At 37.1% G+C, this 20,787-nt stretch overlaps 4 protein-coding genes across 6 annotated transcripts; 1 reads left to right on the top strand and 3 right to left on the bottom strand.

The window, feature by feature from the left end:
* Positions 1-945: 945 nt before the first annotated feature.
* Positions 946-1,877, bottom strand: LOC120469694 (uncharacterized). Its single transcript, XM_039658836.2, has 2 exons — positions 1,738-1,877; positions 946-1,411 (listed from the first exon to the last, which is right to left on the bottom strand). Exons 1-2 carry the CDS (start codon positions 1,875-1,877, stop codon positions 1,180-1,182), a joined length of 372 nt encoding a protein of 123 aa, XP_039514770.2. The 3' UTR covers positions 946-1,179.
* A 1,448-nt stretch (positions 1,878-3,325) lies between these two features.
* Positions 3,326-8,134, bottom strand: LOC120469693 (uncharacterized). The gene is made up of 6 exons (XM_039658835.2): positions 7,783-8,134; positions 7,594-7,680; positions 7,433-7,474; positions 6,163-6,287; positions 4,129-4,218; positions 3,326-3,954 (listed from the first exon to the last, which is right to left on the bottom strand). The coding sequence occupies exons 1-6, from the start codon at positions 7,949-7,951 to the stop codon at positions 3,859-3,861; spliced, it is 609 nt and encodes a 202-aa protein (XP_039514769.2). The 5' UTR covers positions 7,952-8,134; the 3' UTR covers positions 3,326-3,858.
* A 1,769-nt stretch (positions 8,135-9,903) lies between these two features.
* On the top strand, positions 9,904-18,097 carry rnf214 (ring finger protein 214). Of its 3 annotated transcripts, none has more exons than XM_039658827.2 (16): positions 9,904-10,083; positions 10,249-10,338; positions 10,425-10,587; positions 10,662-10,721; positions 11,263-11,403; positions 11,634-11,767; positions 12,281-12,349; positions 12,437-12,533; positions 12,639-12,727; positions 12,832-12,955; positions 13,727-13,789; positions 14,270-14,850; positions 14,999-15,116; positions 15,218-15,367; positions 16,837-16,929; positions 17,025-18,097. In XM_039658827.2, exons 2-16 carry the CDS (start codon positions 10,283-10,285, stop codon positions 17,085-17,087), a joined length of 2,001 nt encoding a protein of 666 aa, XP_039514761.2. In that variant the 5' UTR covers positions 9,904-10,083; positions 10,249-10,282; the 3' UTR covers positions 17,088-18,097. The 3 variants fall into 3 exon arrangements, with proteins under 3 accessions (XP_039514761.2, XP_039514762.2, XP_088986353.1); XM_039658828.2 differs by having other exon boundaries at positions 12,832-12,919; positions 13,694-13,789; XM_089130227.1 differs by having other exon boundaries at positions 9,908-10,083; positions 10,249-10,342.
* On the bottom strand, positions 17,777-19,502 carry apoa1a (apolipoprotein A1a). Its single transcript, XM_039658834.2, has 4 exons — positions 19,464-19,502; positions 19,226-19,277; positions 18,865-19,009; positions 17,777-18,539 (listed from the first exon to the last, which is right to left on the bottom strand). Exons 2-4 carry the CDS (start codon positions 19,266-19,268, stop codon positions 17,951-17,953), a joined length of 777 nt encoding a protein of 258 aa, XP_039514768.1. The 5' UTR covers positions 19,269-19,277; positions 19,464-19,502; the 3' UTR covers positions 17,777-17,950.
* Between the last annotated feature and the right edge of the window lie 1,285 nt (positions 19,503-20,787).

The raw sequence follows: 20,787 nt of genomic DNA on the forward strand, positions 1-20,787 counted from the left end.
AGCACGTTAAATAATACGATCGCATTATGATTCATTACATAAATAGAAACGAATGTCACGACTTTACTGAGTCATATAAACGTAGTATGAATATTGAAACCTATGCATTTTTCTTAAACTCATTTTCATTTTGTGTTAAAATTAAACATTATGTATTATTATGTACAACTGCATTATCATTTACATAACCGTGACATCTATTAATGCCCAGGTGGCATACAATTAGGCTATGAACTGTAAAAGCAGGTTCTGTAGTTCACATGGACATACGATTTTGCTCAAGTAACATGCAACACTCGCGTCTCTGTCAAGTCAAAGTTATTCGCGGACGTGGAGCTCTCGGCATCTCGAAAGATGTTGATCTTCGTTTTAGTCCTCTTTTTGTCTCAAAGCCTGCTTGCCATGGTCCATGGTTTGAACAAAGCCCTGCTAGGGATGCTCACGCTGTTGAGCACGCATAACGGGCGTAACCGACCCAGTTGTCCCCGTCTGTCGCCATGGTTACTATTGCAGGATGAGGTCAGACCTGGCGGAAACCAGGGGTAACACGGATATCACGTCATTGACTGGCGATTCCTCACCCCTTCTCACACGCCCCGTTTCCTTGGTTAAAAATCGCAATTTTCTCACGATTTACAAATAGTTGGAAACATTTTGGATATTGTAAGTAATCAACTAAACAAAATTTATAACTTTGGCCTAGTGTTTTTTGGATATTTTACTGCAAAAATCCTGCATATTGTGCCTTTAATGCATGTTTACATGTGGGTGCATTCGTATTTGATTAACATGCTGATAACATGTTTTTATTTATTTTTTTCTCACGAGAAAAGTCGATAGCAGCAAAGTAAGTTACTAATTAGTAAGTTTGTTTACTAATTTGTTATAGTTAATATCTAAAAAGTCAGATTAGATCAGAAAAGAGTGAAAAAAACCCCACAAAGGCTGACCAAATTCCAGTTCAAAATCTGCACAGACGAATTGTGTTAAATTCATATTCATGTACTTTCCTGATCTTCACAGATGTCATTGAACCCTAATCTAATTGAAGACATTAGTTTGATTGTGTATCTGTATTGATAGCCAATTACATTCTCCAACAAAATGTAACATTGTACATTTCTACAGCCTCATTTTGTCATGTCAGACTTATCCATCCAATCTAAACTACACAATGATTTACATATTCTGTAACGCATCAGTGTAATCTTCATCGTTGTCATCATCATTAACAGCAGAGCCAGAGGGTTTACTATGGCGATCTGAAGCCTCAACAGAGCAACCTCTACGAGTTAACATCTCCACAAGCTCTGTTGCATGTGTCTGCTCAGTCAAAATCTTCAAGGTGAATCTGGCAGAGTTCCCCATGTCTGCATCATCAGTTGGAGTAATCTCTATTTCAGCCAATTTCCTTAAGAAGAAAAGAGCAAGGTCATTCATAACGTCAGCGAGAACTGGCATATTAAATGGCAGAGGTGCTCAATCCTTTTCCTGGAGATCTACCTTCCATCAAAGTTTAATTCCAGTTAGGCCTATCTATAATTATATAATTAAGATATTTAGAAATGCTTGGTAATTACAGAACGGATGTGTTGGACCAGTAGCTACTTGAACTGAACAATGCAGGATCACCAGGAACAGGAATGAGCACCCGTAATAAGGTGAAGTGGGATTAATATTGTGTTTATAGTAGACTGAGTGAAGGGAGCCTATATTAGATTGTGTATGTTTTAATACTCTGTTGGTCTCTGTGTGTGGTGTCGTCTCATGAGCCAGCATACAGCAAAGATGACCAGCAATAGGAGCAACAGCAACACCACAAACACGATGAAAATATCAGAGTTCAGCCACCGTGTCAGAGAATCTCCTGATTTCATCATTAGGAAAGACTATCGATTAGAAACGAAATAAAAACAAACTCATGAACAATGTCTTGCTGCTGATATTTAAATCTGTTAAGTGAAACTTAAAACATATATCGCTACAGGTAACGTTAATTTGAACAATGACGCTAAGTTTAGTTAGGCTAAGTTACATTAGAAATCGCTGAAACGGTTTGATATTTAGCGCTGCAAGCTTGTTTTAATACGCCACTTCGTTTGAAAGAACAATAGTTAGTAACTTTATAGTGAACTGAAACAAACAACAACAAACATATTTTGTATGTTATACCTGATTAATAGTCGACTCTGTTGCGTTGTTTGATTCTCTTGATCACCTCAGATGATGTGGTCAGTCTTGAATGGAGACAGTAAAACATTGTGGCTATAATATCAACATTATTTTAATTAGAAATGAAAGAGAGAATACCAGCTTGATGTAACTAGTTAGATTTACCTTTTGTTATTATTTAATTGCAACAATTAACGGTCAGTTCAACACTTCAGAACATTACAGGAAGGGGGCGCTAAACCCCAGGATAAAACTCATGCGACTTTATGTGACTTCTATCAGGGTTTTTTTTTCCATAATGTTGGGGCCACACCAAAAGAAATAAAAATCTTATAAGATTTTTAAATTGTGAGAGACCACAAACACGAGGAAAATTTATGTTTTTTTTAACCGTTTTGCTCCGCGATGCGAAGAAGACAACAACAGACACGAACAAATTTTCAATCAGAGTTCCGACTGTGAAAACTTGAAATCTCGCAAAATCTCTCGATACATTAGATCTCAGAAGAATAAATTTGCGGTTTGGCAGTGTTTGGAATGCTTTTGACCGAATATTGTCACAAATTGACACGCTTATCCTCCACATATCACCATTTTACCATGGAGAATAAAGCACCATGACCGCGTCTGTGCTTCCTTGTCAACCCGCTTTCTGATTGGATATCGTTTCGTTCCACCTGACAATCAGAAGAGTAAAAAACTTATTTTTAAATTGTGAGAGACCACAAACACGCTGAAAAATAATGCTTTATTTAACCGTTTTGCTCCTTTTCCTTTTTGCTATATTGTGTGGTGTGCCTCGATGTGAAGAAGACAACAACATGAACAAATTGCAACATGTCGAATATTTCAGGGCGTCCCCGATTCTTCCGAGCAGCTTCGGTCTACACCTCACCACCTGAATAATCTGTAGAACCATCAAAATAATCGGGACTTCATTTAGGATTGTCTGAAGGGGAGAATAGGTCCAAATATTATGTGGTGTGGCCCCAGCATTAAGCTTATTTTAAATCCGTCTAAATTTACTTCGAGGAAATACCCAACTCTGCCTAACTCTTTTGCCAGCCTTGGGAGAAAAAAATCAATAAACCAAGTGAAGTGATCATAAGAAATTAACTGAATTTATTGAATAATTTTACAAAGACAGACCTCATTGTTTTTACTGTACTTTATTCCATAATTTCATTTGCCAAAAAAAAAAACAACAACAAACAAATAACAGTAATTGGAAAGCCTTGAAAGGAGACAACTTCTCATCTCTAACTTCTGAAGACAATAGAGTGAGCCTATTCTTTAGAGTTTTGCCTTGCACAAATTAAATGATAGCAAAACTCAGCAAGAAACAATATGAAAAGTTATTTGCCAGTAACAATTCATGATATATAAACAATTTATTATTTTAAAAACAAGATAGATCAAGTACACAAGCATATTTGCTCAGTTTAAAAATTCATGGAGTTAAGAGGACAAGTGCTGCTTGCGAAGAAAACAATAATCAGAAAAGGGGTTGGGGTAGAAGTACGGATGAATATGATGATGCGAAAGTTTGAAGTCTGCAAATTACCTGGGTTCCCTCACTACTCTAAAATGAAACTATCCGCTCTCAGAATTTTTCTGTTTTTTAATTTCCTCAAGCAGAAAAGCACAAACGTTTCTGCTCTCAGGCATCTTTAGTGAAGAACTCTCTCACACACGAGTTACTCTCTCACACACAAATCCTTCTCCATGATCCGTATCAACATCAGAGGTCATGATGCCACACTCATGATCATCAGCATCATCCTGAGGCACAACAAGAACATAGTCAGAAATACATTTTTATGGAAATGAATCAAAATTATGTTCACAGAATGTACATTTAAACACATATAAATTCATATTAAAGTAATTAAATAAAAAATATTATCATTTTAAATTTAATTAATTAGAAAAATTAAAACAATGTAAGTGCATTACCGCAAATGAAGAAGCACTGTCTCCAGATCCGTCTAATGGGGCTTTTGACACCAGAAATTGTTTTCCATTGGTTCTAGACATCAACCAGACCTGCCCATGTACACAGACAACATTCAAGAACATGTGCACCAAAGTTCACTTTTAATTCATTTAAATTTAGTGATATAGAATACTTTAAGCCACTCTCAGACCCTCTCTGCTACTATAATGCAATTTATGAGGTAAAATTATGGATTCAGTATAAACCAGTCAAATGTGCAACCCAGTCTCAGACATCATCTAAATATAATAATGTAATTACTGTTTTAATTCCGTTTACTCTCATGTACAGTAATGTTCACTTTATTATTGCATGTTGGATTTTGTCTCTAAACATTTATTTTAAAAAATCGGTTACAGGCATTGTTAAAGCTGCAGTCCGTAGTTTTTTGGGGTTAAAAATGATCCAAAATACAAATTTGAGAAAATACATAACCAGCCAGTGTTCAAAACAATCTGCTTGCCGTAGCTCAATTCAAAGCAATTCAATTCAATTGATTTGTTCAATTTAAAGCAATTCAATTCAATCGATTCGTTCAATTCAAAGCAATTCAATTCAATCGATTCAAAGCAATTCAGTTCAATTATGTGTGTGAGGATGCTGGAGGAGGAGATTTATAGCCTTTTCTCACAGCACTTGATATAATTAAACTTATCAATTTGATAGCGGATCCAGAAAGGTTCAAACAACAATCACCAGTGACAACTAGAGATTCACCAACTGGACTTTGAAGTGGCTACAGAAAAAAAGAGACTGCAGAAGGACCCATGCGAAAACAAGGATGCATGTCGGAAGGACATTAAATGTCGTCACACAATGCTGACGTTGATAACATTAACAATTTGAGAACGAAGAATAATTTGCACGGTTTTGCGTGACATGATAACTTATAAGTGATTGTTAGATTTAATCAGCGTGATTTACTGCAGTGTCAGAACCAGAACAATAGTGAATGTTTCTTAATAGTTCAAATAACATTTTCCGGTGAAAATTCTTAGTCATAATCTATATATAATAATCTATTCTTGGTCATAGAATAATCCATTCTTGGTCATACATCCAAAAATAATAATCTGTGATTCTGAATGCCAGTATCGTCATCAGTGCAGTGACTGACAGCCTCACACTCTCCTCAAACATTGTGTTCATCCACGCTGTGCCGTGTCAAGGGTGTTGAAGTACGACTCACGTAAAGTTGATAATTCAGCAAATAACTGCAATTGCAGATTTCAAACAGAGATGGCGACAGAGAGGAAAAACGCCGGAACGCAGCTTTAAATATTGTGTTTTTACTTCACTACTGCTACTACACCTATTGGCCGCTGAAGCGTACGTCAATGGCGCCGACATATTATGGAGTCAACTTTCTCATACTTCTCATAACGAGAATTGAGATAAATGCCTGTTTGCTGCTTGGGCCGGGCTGTGCAAATCACCACACAATTGAAAACAGGTCTAGAGAAATTATCTTTCACAAGCAAGACTGAACATTTGTTTCTGGTTGTATTTGGTCATGATGTAATTAGTAATAGTAATGTTCAGAGGAGAAAATTTGTGTCACGAAATTAGTTATTTAATAGTTTTTCAGTCGACAATGTCATTTTTTGAAGCTCAAATGTCTTTTGGTCCAAAATTATCATAATAAAGTTTTATAAGTCTAACTATCGAGATTTTAAATAACTAGAGATGGAACTTTTTGTATACCATGTACAAATCGCTTCATTTTTTTTAACCCAAAAGCTCACCATTTACTTGGATTTGATTACAGTGCAGTCTTGCCCTCCGCAAAATGGCGGACGTGTTGACGTATTGCAGCAACGCTCCAAAGCACCCAATAAGGCGTCTATGTATTTATTATGTCTATGCTACTACTGGTATTGTTTGTTAATGCATTGTTTTCCATTCTGTTTGCATCAGTTTCTAATTCTTCTCCTAAAGAATATAGTGTGCTACTTTTGCAGAAAAAGAGAGAAGTGGATGAACAGTTGCTGCACCTTGTTATACACAGATAACATGGCAAGGCTGGCATTCCTCTTAGAGCAGAAGCTCTCAGCAGCGTAGCAGTCACTGTTGTCACTCCAGAACAAATAAAACACATTGTCATAGAGAAGCCACACTTCTGAAAGATAAAAAAGAACAGTATTACATATCTGTATATCTGACAGAAATAGTTTTCTATTAATACTCGTTGCCATGCCAGGACATTTTGCAAAACCACACAAGAGCGATTTTAACAGTTTATTATTCAGTTGTAGCTCATACGATGAAAATCACAATCAAAATTAAGAACAATCAAATATGTGAACATTTATATAGTGATGTGACGCTCCATAGATATCCATAATAAAGGATTGACGTCTTGCGGCGGAGTCTCTTTCGTCATCACCAGCGGCCATCTTGTCACAGGCAAGCTTTCTGGCGGGCTCTGTGGTACCTGATGTAATTATTTATACACTTATTATTCATAAGTATGCAGTGTCATAACTACATCTCTGACGTTTATAACAAACCAAACCGTTTGAAAATCGGGATAAAATTTAGTAAGTTATGGTAATTTAAAACAATGTTACAAGTGAGCTTGTTACAAGAGTAACTTACCCAACACTGGTTTCTGATGAAATCGGTTAAGATTGAAATTTGGACAAATGCTGCTGTCATTATGTTGAAATGAGTGTTCCAGAGATACCCGGATGGTCTACTATATCCGATCGATGCACACTCTAACAGCTGATATTGCCCAGAACCCATCGCGCATTGGACGAGGATTCGGTTAGAACTACAAACACGAGTGAAAAGTGTTCAACAACTACAGACATGGAGGACGCTCGAGTCCGGCGGTTGTGTAGAAAGGGGTTTAAGGGATTAGATCTCTCCAACAGGGCAGTTTACGGTGATAGGATGCACGCGACATATCTGTCCGTTAAAGATGACGAAGTATTATGTCCCAAAGCTGGCCTACCCTTTTCACAAAAAGAGTACATACTTTTAGGGCGTAGTATAAGTAGGCGAATTGGGCCAGAGGGCTTAAATACACAGACTAATACCAGACAAGGAACACCTAACCCTAACCCTAACCCAGACGATTAACACAAATGACAAGACACATGGCAGGATCACATGACAATCAGGAAATCACAAAGACCACACATCAGAAATATCTGACTGATATAATCTGTTGTTTGAAACAGTTTATCCTTCAGATGTTTCACACATACATGCTGAAAATTAGCTCCTTCTCATCAGTTAATACAAACTGAAACTAACCTTTTTGTCCTTTTATTGGTAGTGTTTCTTTGTTGTGAGAGTCTAAGGGGTGGAAAGCATATTATTCTTAAATATTTTGTCAATTTAAACCATTATTGTCACAAAACTTTTTTTTCTCAATTAGAACCTCAATATTTTTCAAATGCTGTCATGAAACTTACAATTCAGGCCCACGATAGTAAGGATGATGGTTGAGATAAGTAAGTTCACAGCAAACAGTAAAAACACAAACTTCCTTTCAGAAAACTCTGTTAAACAGAGATTAATAGTGATGAATACATAAACACTGAACATTTTGCTTGAATTCCATCCATCCATAAATTCCATTCACCCATCCTCTGTTGTCTTACCTGAGAACAGTGTTGTGCTTTTAATAGTTCCCTGGTTTGCAAGTGGGCACTGAAGAGATTGATAAATGTCTTCTGTTTTAACAGCATCATTTTTCCATGTCTCCCTGTTTTCTGTGGCTCCCTCTTCATATTCATTTATACACACAGAAAAATGCTGCTGCAGCTCCATTACTCTCAAACACTTAAGTAAAGATACATGCGCACAGTAACAAGAATCATATATCACACCCTCTGAGGCGTGATGCTAAATACTGATGATGACTAAATACTGATGATGACTTACGTGCAAACATTTCCCTGTGCTGCTGTTTTTATCTCTTCTGAACTTCCTTTTCTGTCCAAAGTCAGACCACATTTTTCCACACATCTCTTAAAGATGGTGTACAGTACTTGTATTTATTGGAGCAATGCAGTTTAAGTCTCAGACTACTAGACAGAAAAAGGAAGCAGCGGGAAGATTTATAACTATAACTTGATGACCATAAAAAAAAGTTACACATTCTGCAAAATGCCAAATAAAGCAGAAGCAAAAAACAATCTTGCTTACTTGTATTTACTTATTGTGCAGTAAAGCTCAGTTCACACAGAAAGCAATTAAATATCTGCAGATCACTGTGCTGTTGTTTTCACTGTGCTTCTGGAGGAAAAGTTTACAACTCTTTGTCTTCGATTAGGCCTATGGTAATTTGCATACCCTTTTCATCAAACTTTAACTTTCAGTGAAAATTCAAGACGAACTTTTCCAATTTGAATAAAATCACATCTTAAGGTAGTCGGTACAATTTTAATCAAATCACTATAATCATTGTTTTTAATTAGTATAGTTGTAGTAGATCAGATGATGTATACTGTAGATTAAGAAGATGATTGAATGCTTTCTTGCTTAATGATTTTCTAGATCCACCCGGGTGACTGATTTTGACGGCATAAGAATCACCCCATCAAGGTTAATCAGAAATCTTGGAGTAACCTTTGATGATCAGCTGACCTTCACAGACCACATTACAAAGACTCGATCATACAGGTTTGGTATGCACAACATAAGGAAGACCAGGCCTTTCCTAACTGAGCATGCAACACAACTTCTCGTCCAGGCCAGGGTCATTTCTAGGCTTGATTACTGCAATCTTCTGGCTGGACTTTCATCATGTGCAACTAAACCTCTACAAATGATCCAGAATGCTGCAGCCTGCCTGGTCTTCAACAAGCCCAAAAGGGCCCATGTCACTGCTGTTCATCTCTCTGCACTGGCTACCACTCGCTGCTCACATCAAGTTCAAGGCGTTGACACTTGCTTTACAGATTGACCACTGGCTAAGCTCTCTTTACTTTCACTCGCTCTTATGAGTCTACATCCCTACCAGAAGCCTATGATCAGTCAATGAGCGACGGCTCGTGGGGTACCATCACAGAGAGCCTCAAAATCACTCTCCGGAACATTCTCATTAACATTCTCATCAACATTCTCCAGAACATTCTCAATGAAGAATCCTGACAGCATTCAAAAGACAACTAAAAACCCATCTTGAGCACTTCTTGCATTGTTTTTGCCTCTTTACAATGACTCGATGGTTTAGTCCTCAGTTGTAAGTCGCTTTGGATAAAAGCGTCTGCTGCTAGAATTAGGATATACGTATTTTTAGGAAAAAAAATATTTTATATTCACTCGCTTATCTATCTATCTATCTATCTATCTATCTATCTATCTATCTATCTATCTATCTATCTATCTATCTATCTATCTATCCATCTATCCATCTATCTATCTAAATATATATCTTCATATATATATATATATATATATATATATATATATATGAAGAGTTCAGATGCAAAAGCCTCTAAATGCCATTTGAAATTTTCTTCTTTAATGATGATTTTTATCAAACTTGTATATTTAAGTGAAATCACTGAACTTTTTCAGAAGAAAATTTCAAATGGCATTTAGAGGCTTTTGCATCTGAACTCTTCATATATATATATATATATATATATATATATATATATATATATATATATATATATATATATATATATATATTGATTTAGCAATTTGGGAATAGTTTACGTCTAGTCCACCCAAAATATTACAGGAACTGATTTTGGAACCAAATATTTCAGGAACTGGATATACTGTAACACCGGAAGTAAAATAGGTTTATATGATGTCATGAAAGTTGCGCCGGTTGTCTTTGCCTTTAAAAAAAAACCATCACTAGTCTCTTCATTTATTTAATTACATATATTTGGCGTATACTGTTACTTATTTGAACATCAAGACCAGCTCTTCTAATGTTTAGTGTGAGTTTAATTTATGTGCTCTTTCGCTAACTGCTTTTGGCGCTCATAATTTACTGGATATAACCAACGTCATTTAAAATTAGTCTGTTGTCAGCTATAAATTAAGTTAATCAAAATACTTACGCTAACGTTTTAAAGTGAATATTGTTTTTGTTTTTTTTTTAGATCCAGAGTCTTTTGTCGCTGAGTTTGCCTGTAAATGGAAAGTGAAATACACACCGAGTGGAGTTCGGCTTTAGATGAAGACTTACTTCAGTAAGTGCAAAACAGCTTAAGTGGATTGTAAAATTGTTTCTATTTGTAATGGTTCAGCAGCACGGTTGTCTCTGTTCTCTTGGCAGGGACCCCGTTTCTGCAGTGAATCCGCCGGATCCTTCACCATGGAGCTCATCAGCTGGGCCCTGGTCCACTGAGAGCAGCTTACCAACAGTATTCAGCCAGTATGAAGAGCATGATTACAGCACTTTCACACCCTCCAATGAAGCACAGAGCCAAACCGTACAGGTATGAAGAACCTCCTGATGACACATTTCACAAAAGTGATCGTCTATGTAGTTTAATTGTTATCTTCACCATAGACGGAGGACTGGACAGAGGAAAGATCTACAAATACAAATGAAGACTGGGAAGCAGATATAGTAAGTTTTCAGCACCCTACTGCAGGTACTCTTCACGGTCATGGTCTGTGTGTGTGTGTGTACAAGTTTTACTAGTAAGCACCAAGTTTGTGCCCACAAATATAGTGAAAAATGATTTAAAATGTGTGTGTGTTTGGGACATTAGCCTTTTATTGCTGGACAGAACAACCTTGTTGTTGTTCTTTCAAGAGATTTGTCATACTAGCTTTCTAGCAAATATGAATTGGGAAACAATTATGCCATAGCCCTGCACTTTTTTTTTTTTTTTTACTGTTTGTAGAGTTTACAAATGTTTACCAGATGTTTGTGTACAGTGTGTTTCAAATGTCTGAGAAGTGAAAGTGTTTTTCTATTTTGTATTTTTCTAATCTTACTTTATTTAATAAATATGTTTCATTACATACTTATAACTATATTTTGTTTTTAAAGGAATGTCTTTTTTTTACTTTTAGTCCTACAACTGTTCTGTTTATTAACTAGATTAACTGGTCTCAGACTTTTAGACACCAGTGTGTATATTTCTTTATCTCTTTTTCTTTAGCGTGCTTTAGAAGACTGCAGTATTGATTTGAATGAACAGTATGAGGCTCTTGTGAAGCAACATACAGCAGAGCAGGAGGAGCACAACATCAATGTCCAGAGTCTGGAAAAGACAAGAGATGAGAGAAATCATCAGTACCAGGTTTAGCATCACATTTGAACTTCAAAAAATACCAATATATTCAGTCTATTCATGTTCTGATATTTACACATGGTCAATTGAATAGCAAAGGTGCTAAAAATCTCCCATTGAACTCAATAGGGAATGTTAATACTGTGTGCAGTGTCCTTGTCAAAAACTCTGGTATTACTGTACTGTTTGAGCCTATTTTTCATTGGTATGGAAATTGCTTTTTTTAATCATTTGTACAGGGTTTTATTGAAAAAATTGAGTCTTTGCAAATTAAATTGGAGCTAAACAGCAGCAAGACCACACGGAAAAACTTCATGGTAAAACGGCAAGAGCTTACTGCAGAGAAAGATCGAATGGAAGAGGAGAAAACAAGGTAAACTGAGAGTGAAATATGTATGATATTCAGCTGTCTGCTGTGGGCAGAACATATATCATTCAAAGGTCTGTCATTTTTTTATGCTTTTGAAAGAAGATTTTTATGCTCACCAAGCCTGCATTTATTTGAGCAAAAATTCAGTAAAAATAGTAATATTGTGAAATCTATTGAACTATATATATATATATTCAAATGTAGTTTTTTCCTGTGATAGCGAAGATAACTTCATTACTCCAGTTTTCAGTGTAACCTGATCTGTCCTAATTCAATAATATTGCTGCTTAATATTTTTGTGAAAACCGAATCAGATACATTTTATTCGGTATTTTCTGATTAATAGAAAGTTCCAAAGAACAGCATTTATGTGAAAGAGAAATCTTTTGTAGCATTATTGGTGTTGTTACTGTCACAAGTTAAACAAATTGTACTGACCATAAACTTTAAAATGGTAGTATGTAGTATTGGATAGATTGTATTAATTGAATTTAAAACAATATTAATTTGTTTTAGATTGGCTCAGGAGCTGGAGGACACAGAAAAGAAACTCAAGATGCTGATTGAGGAACAGAGTCAAGAGAAGTAAAAGATTCCAAACATGAAAGGAGAAACACCCAAATGCCTCAGGATCTGTGTCTTTATCTTTTTTTGTGCTTGTGATTGTGGCAGGCTCTCCTGGGAGCAGGAAATAGCTGACTTGAGGGTGGAAATGGAAACGCTCTGCAGACAGGCAGAGCAAGCCAGTCAGACCGTTCTTCAGGATGAGGTAACTCCTTCACAGCATGTGTCTTGTAGAAAACTCACAGATAGTGTAATGAATCGTGTATGCTATTGTCTGACTGTGTATTTGTCCATGTGTCTGTGTGAGCAGATAGCTGCACTTGAGATGCAGAAAGAGCTTGCGCTTTCTCAAGTGGAGGACTGGATCGTAGACGCAGAAAAATATCTTAATTTTCTCAGGTACTGTGTGTGAATTAATGTTGGTTGACAGGAATGCACATGCCGTATGTCCGCATGCATGAAGCTGATGTGAATCCTTAAGGATTTTTGCTTATTCTTGACAGAATAAATCCTTCCCAGCAGCACCTGCACCAGCAGCAGAAGTGGGAGCACAATGTAGCAATGGTCCGCAGCAGTCTGGTAGGACTAAAGGTGAGGGGAGGAGCTAACTGTACCAGTGGGTTACAGGTGAAGAGAGTTTGCAGCTTTTCTTAGGCTACGTCCACATTAATCCGGATACATTTGAAAACTGGGTTTCCGTTTAAAAACGCTCTCCGTCCACACTAGCGTTTTCTGACGTTTCAGTGTGGATGAGAAACTTCTAAATTCACTTTACTGCGCATGCGTGAAACTTCACAGAAGCTCACTGAGACGTTACAGAGGGGGAAATAAATAATAAAGTTATCGCGCAATTCTTCTAACGGGATCATTTTATTTAGCAAAATATCTCACTATCACTGATGCATCCAGGTCGCATTCAGTCACCATATTTGGTCTAAAACGCAACTCCTGTTTTGCCGCAGGACAGCAAATGTGAGTACATGTCATCTTTGCAGTACTATGCTATGAAGAATAGCACTAAGTAACATAGAAAGCAACATATTTTAGCAACAGTGTAAAAATGAATAACACATAACAGGCACAATACCGATAAACATGAATATCTATTGGTACTACATGGATCACATGACTAAACTTACATCATTGAAATACCTCCGGTTTCACTGTCTACACTACAATGCGAAAACGGCGTTTTCAAATTTATCCACTTTGGAGAGCGTTTTCCAAACGATACGTTTTTGGTGACTTAAAACGGCGTCTCAGTGTGGACGGAAGGCCAAAACGGAGAGAAAAATATACATTTTCAAACGAAAACGTATTAGTGTGGACATGGCCTTACTCTGTCTTTCGTTTTTTCTTACATAGAATAAGTTTAATGAAAACCATCAACTCCTGCAGAGAGGTGAACAGTTGGACAGTTTGCCCTCAGTCCCGCTCCCATTACTTCCAGCAGTCCCTACAGTGAGTGTCAATTTATTCATATACGGCCATTCCATTCAAAAATCATACTAAATCCAAACTTTTAAATGGTGCTACTGTTTTATGCCATATACCGTGTTATTGTAGAATTGATAATCTGGTAGAGTGGCTGTTTTAGTACTGTCTGAATATGGCCCATCCAGAGTCATAATTTATATTTATAATATGTTTTGTGAATCTAATTTCACACCATCAATTCACATGCAATTTACATTTGCATCAGTTAAGTTCCTAATTAAAAGTACTTTATCCTTTTATTTGTAAAATTTACTGATTTATTTTTAAAAAAAAAAAAGCATTTCTATATGGTGGCAAATCATCTTATATAAACTGGATGTTCCCTAGTGTTGGTGCTTAGGACAGAATACAGTGTTCAGTTGTATTGTAATTATTTTGCATAGTTTAGAATAATGTAAGTAATGTATATTTTTGTGTGTGTCATTTATCTCTGGCTTTCCGAAGTTGGAGATGATAATCAGTCCACTTCAGAATCCTGCTTCTCATCCCATTTTCAATAGTGGTCCACCAACTACCACAACTTCTCCCCCCATAGTTCATCCCCAATTCCACCCCTCGGTCACACCACCACAAAGAGCCACACCACCACTTTCAGCCCCTTCTCCTCAAAACACAGCATACGTACCCGTCACTATAGGTCCACAATCTTCTCACGCCCCAAACATCTATGTCCCTATGACAACTCATGCAGCCCCTCAAATAGCCATGCAAGCCATCTGCCGGCCTCAAATGTCATCCCATGCTCCTGTCATGCCCGACCCACATATCCATCCACAGACACACGTAGGTGTTTCAGGTGTCTCCCTGGCACCCTCAGTTGCTTCAGCAGGCACCTTTCCTTTATTATCAAATAATCATGGTGGCAGTTTTCATCCCCAAGCTGCAGTGCGCCTTCCCCAAACGTTCATGCAAACCATGTCTACACGTAACCCCTCCCCCCAGCCCCTCCCCTCTAATCCTGCACCGGCAGGCAAACTGGACAAGCTTCTGGAGAGACTGGGCTCACATTTCCCACAATGCACAAGGTATTGAGATTATACACTGTAATAAATGCTTGGTTACACTTTTAGCAGCCAATCTAATTAGTAGAGTTTTTGTCTTTTTGTTGATTCTGAAATTGTCAGAGTAAGGATAGCTTACTGAAAGTGACCTCTGTGTTTCTGTCTGTTTTAGAGATCAGTTAACACGTGTTCTACAGCAAATCAAGAGTGAGCGTGGTACTATGGCTGGCATGTCGATGGATGATTTAACTCAGCAGGTTGCGCTCAGACTTGCGCAGAACCAAAGACCGGTGCGACAGTACACTCCTCTCACTCTTCCTCGTTATGTTTGTTGCTTTCCTTCTGTGCATTGCTTATTTCATTTTTTTTAACTTTATCACTGTCCTTTTAGCCACCAGGACCTATAGCACCCCCGTCTGGAGCTAGAGCCTTTCCTGCTTCAGTTGGTCCGATCCAGCGCCCTATAGCCCAGCCACCACATCCCATGAGGCCTCATTTCCGTCCCCCAGTTGCTCAGGTTTTCCACACAAGACCCCCACAGGTAAATTCAACTTTAAAGGGACTATGTGTAGGAATTGCTGCCATCTAGAGGTGATAATGTATTTTGCATTCAGACGAATTGTGCTCTCCAGCTCCTTGTTTTTTGAAATGTGCGTTGCATCTATGGTAACTATTATGTACCAAAAAGCCATGACAGGATTAGCACTTTGTCGAGTGTTCCTTCATGTGAAAAGGTTTGTTATTTCAAACAAACAGCAACCTGACACAAAAAAATTACAGTATGAATTACTGACTGTGAAAAACATGAACTATTGTAATAAGTAGTTAAGGCTTCTTTAATCGTTATATTTTATGAAGTAGCCTACGTGCATTAGATATCATCAACTTTAAACTATAAATGTTCATTTGTCTATATAATAAAGTACACAACTAAACAATGACAAAAACTTGTAATTCAGACTGTAGCATTGACTTACCTGTCGAGAAGAAAGCAGGACTCTTTTGAACACTTTCTCCTGCATTAGCTCTATCACCTGGAAAAAGCTATCCCGACATTAACTTGTGTTTTTTGTAATCTCCGGTCATGTTTCCTTTTACAGTCTATTTTTGGAATTTTCTGGTGATGAGAATTTGCAATGCAGCTTTTAAACTTGCTGGGGCAGTGAAGCGTCACTCACTACACTGCTCCTCCGCTTCTGCAGTCACGTCGTGTTGGCTCTGAACGGAAACGCGTTGGCCGCGTACTTTGTCCGTCTCTGGTATTATAGTTTTTCAAGATGGCGGAATGACATGGAAGCCTCCTTGGACTTACCCATCCCATATATTTAAAGATAATAAATTCTTCGTTTACGAGGATAAGTCAGATAATTGGCAGATGTATTTGTACACAATTGAAGGCATATTTCTGAATAAAAATATAGATTTTAATTAATAGATTACATAAAAAGTTACACGTAGTCCCTTTAAAAGCCTTTCCTTTAAACGCATTTAATAGTCAGGACTATTGGGGAGAGTCGGGTAAGCTGTGCCATATTTTGCTAAAGTTGTGAGTAGTGAGGAGAAATGATACAAAGATTTTAAAAAAATGCCTACTTCAGAATGCTATCAGCTAAAATAAGAAAGCAGAGTCATAAAAATAAGACTTGATAAAAAATAAAATGAACAAAAGTTAGACAAATTGCCCCATTATATGTGGATGTTTTTGCATTTCTAATAATAATATTAAAGGGTTAGTTCCCCCAAAAATATATATATATTTTTTTGTCAATTACTCGCCCTCATGTCGTTTCAGACCCGTAAGAACTTTGTTCATCTTTGGAACACATATGACATATAATCTCATTTCAAAGCCCTGCTATATTTTACAGTACAATTTAAATTATATTCATAAACCAACCAGGAAACATTTAGTTTTCAGATAATTTGAATATATTGAAACACATTTCATTATTTTTGTCATTTGTTTTTAGAACTATGTAAACAAGCCCTTTTTCTCTGTCTCTCTGTCAGTCCTCTATGCGGAAGTTTTGTTTGATGTGTCAGAATCTTGTGGATCCTGGAAGTCAGTACAACATAAACTGCTCCCATATAATGCACAAAGAAGTGAGTGTGTAACTTTCACCAAATACACATTTAGGCACATTTTTTTACTTTGTCTATGTGTTCTAATAAATGTGGTTGTTTCTCCTTTTATTTAGTGTGTCAGTGTTTGGCTCAAGACCAGCAAGAATAACTCTTGTCCTTTCTGCCCATCCAAATGAGAACTGAGAACCCAATCACAATCATAGTTGAGCCAATACCTGCAAAGAATTAAGTGGAATGATGATATTAATAGTTATATTCAAGTGTGAATTAAGTTTTTTTAATTCCATTATAACTATGGTTAATGTTAGAAAATAAATCGTTCCATTCCCTGTCAGAGTTGACTATTATTATTATAAAGGACAGTATGTAATTACACTAATTAGTTACTTTGCTGATCAATGGAAATCCTTACTATATGAATTTTTTCAGTATTCAGTGTTATTCCAAAGATTTTCAAACTTAACCTCAAGTATAATCCTCATTATGTAAGCTTTTCTAAAGGTCATGTGACATGGACACAAACTCCTAAACAGAATAAAAAATGTTCTTTTCACTTCAACAACTTTTCCTAGTGATTTAAAACTGCTTACCTGGAAAATGTTGCTGTTATATATTTCTGTATTTTAATAAATTAATTATCAACAGAGGCCTTTACGTGGAGAGTTTTATGCATTAAAGAAGAAAAATAAATTCATTAATGTCTTATTTTTGCAGTGTAATCACTGGTAGTTACTCTTTTTTTCTACTAAAGATTTATTATGATTATGAATTATAATGTTCACAATGAAAACTCTATTATTATGATCGTCATATAGGTACCATGTTGTTTCAGAAGGGAAGAAAACTCTTTGAAGCGAAACAAATATATTTTTTGTGCATTTTATTTGTTTGCATTGTTTAGTCAAAGATTATTTAACTTGAACATAATAAACATTCATCTCAAAACTCTTGCACCTACAGTCTTTACACCACCAAACACAAGAAAATCTGTGCTTTGCTGTTGTCTGAGGATCCGAGTGTGCAGAGTCCTTGAGCATTTTTATGCCTGGATGGCCTTAGAGATGGTGTCATACACCTGTGCAAACCTGGCCTTCGCATTCTCCATGTAGGGCTCCATGCGGGCCTGGAGGTCCTGGGTGTGTGGGGTGATCTTCTCCCTGGCCTCCTCGACAGCCTTCACCAGCTGTTCTTTGTATTCCTCAGCATAGGGGGCGGCCATGGACCTCAGATCCTCCAGACTCTCTGTCAGCTTAGTGCGTACGACCTCGACCATGGGCACAAGCTTGGACTTGGTATCCTCAAAGTTGGTCTCAAACATCTGCCTCATCTCCTCTAACAGGGGCTGCAGCTTGGCACGCATCTGCTCAGCATTTTCACGGTTCAGGGTGGCATATTCCTGGTACAGGGGCTCCAGCTTGTCACGGTACTCGTCAAAGTGCTTCTGCACCACCTGGGACAGCTCAGCTCGGTGGGGCTCCAGCTTGGTTCTGATGTCCTCAATGTCGGTCATGACGCGCTCTTGCAGCTGCTTGGTGTTCTCCAGGAATTGGTTGGAGAAGGTCTCAGCGTAGGGGGTCAGAGTCTGGGCATATTCCTGAAGCTTAGTCATGCTCTCTGAAAGTTGCAATCTGAAGAAAACAGAACATGCGTTTAGAAAATGCAAACACAAATCGCTTCAGTTTCAGCTGGAGGTGAAAGCCTGGAATCAAAAAACACTGTGCTCATTCACTAAGACCAGAGGAGAACTGACCTCCTGACTGAACCTGGTTTATCTCAACTGTCACCTAATGGAGATTTGATTCCTCGGGTTTTCACATGAAATTAACTTGTTTCACAATGGACGAGATTTGCAGCATGAGCTTCAGTTATTCAACTTTACTGCTAAAATGAAATTTGCTTCATAATGAAATCATTTTACATTTTATTTTCATCATGATCAGATGTGTCTTTTACTTGTATTGCTCATAGTCGGTTCCGTCCAAGTTGTCGAGAGCCTTCTGAGTCTGCTCCTTGACCTGGGTCAGGTACATAAAGGCTGCTGACTTGAAGTGCTCCAGCTGGGAGGGAGCATCAGCCTGCAGGAAACGGGCCTGGGAACCTAAGGAGACAGGAAAAGCTTCATAACTCAAGCTCTTTAAACTTTGTAAAGAAACATGTACTGTACATGGTCAAATTGAAAACCTAAAAACCAAAGCATTAACAAAATCATCCACTTCTTGAGTTTTTAAGTGGTTGAACTTAATGTAAAATACTATAAAGAAAAAATTAGATGACATTTAATTAAGTGAAATGTGAAGTCGGGCATGTTACTTACCCACAGCCAAGAGGAGAGTCAGTGCAAGAGCCACGAATTTCATGGTTGAGCCCTGAAAGAGAACACTCTTATTATTATCAAAGTACTTTTTTAGCAATGTCTATATTACAAAAAACATTGTGCTAACTGTGTCTATGCTAATATCTATGTTCTCTTATTTTTTCTCTCTTTACTCCTGGCCTCTGCATTCAGAATGATCTTGATCCAATTTTGCTCTCCTGCTGGTTTGCACCCTTACCTGAGTTTTGCTTCTCTGAAAGTTCGAGGACGGACAGCCGATGCAAAGGTCTTATATAGGGCAGGAACAGTGCGTGTGGAGTTGAAACCCTGTCCTCTTACACATCAGCGGTTCAAAGGGTAGGTGCAATAAAAGACATTCTAGATATCTTTAGACACGTCAATGCACTGTCAGTCTCACAAAACACAAATTACATGTAATATATTCTATTATATTTTACTGTCAGATAAAATCTTTCTTTTTTTGTAATCTTCTGAAAATATTTTTTATATACTGCTTTGATAAACCACTGTAAATCAAAATGTAGATGTTTAATTGCATCAAACAATGATTCGGAGGGCAAATATTAAATCGATTTTTCCCTAATACACTTTACAGGATTGAAGCAGGAAACTCTAAATTAATTCATGCCAATTAAATTGTGTAATTCAGCTATTAAAAACAGATATAGCGATATTTTTAGATTATTTTTTATGCTTAGTTGCAGAACAATCAGGCATTTATTAGTTTGTGATTAAGCAGTTCGTTATTCAACACAACAAATCCATGTGATTACATCTCAGTGTCATAACAGATTTGGCAACGTGTAGCAAACCTTGATCTCCACCTCCTTCGGCTCCAAATAAAATATTATCAACTGCTGTCGTGGAAAAGGTCCATCACCGGTCAGGGGTCATTGATCAATCAGTTATCTTTGTCCCTTGATTTACTCAACTCCTCACATTCTTGAGTAAAATTGCCTTGATTAGCTTATGCTAATATTGACTGAGAACTACAGACATTTCATTTTAGTATTCATAAATGAACCATTATCCTGATTTCTTTACAAAAATGTAAACATGATGTGGAAAACATTTTCCACTAAAATTTAGGTTATATGTGTCCTAAAATCTTGACTGCTTCCTGCTACACTACCTAAATTTCAAATAAGAAATTCTTTAAATAAGAAAATAGATGTATAAACCTATAGGCCCAATTAAAAAATAGCTATATTTAAAAATTGTCAAAATATATATGTGTACATCTTTGATGCACTCTCTTTATGATTTTTGAGTTAACAATTTTTTTGTACTTTGGATAGAGTTAACCACCTCATCTCTAATGGGCAAACAGAGTGTCAAACAGTAGGTTCTGAGTACTATGCTAATATACAGAGGATGTTATCTAAGTGGCTTAGGTCTCTATCATCAGAACAGAGCTCCATTTGAGCTTCATCAGCAGTAACTTATCACGGTGTTTGTTCACGCAACCTGTATGAATCCATGTCACACCAGAACCCAAAATTGACATATTTCAAGCATATTTCATATTTCGAGTATGGCAT

This window comes from Pimephales promelas, chromosome 4, assembly GCF_988280905.1.
Source record: "Pimephales promelas chromosome 4, fPimPro1.hap1.1, whole genome shotgun sequence".
In the NCBI taxonomy this organism is placed as follows: domain Eukaryota; kingdom Metazoa; phylum Chordata; class Actinopteri; order Cypriniformes; family Leuciscidae; genus Pimephales; species Pimephales promelas.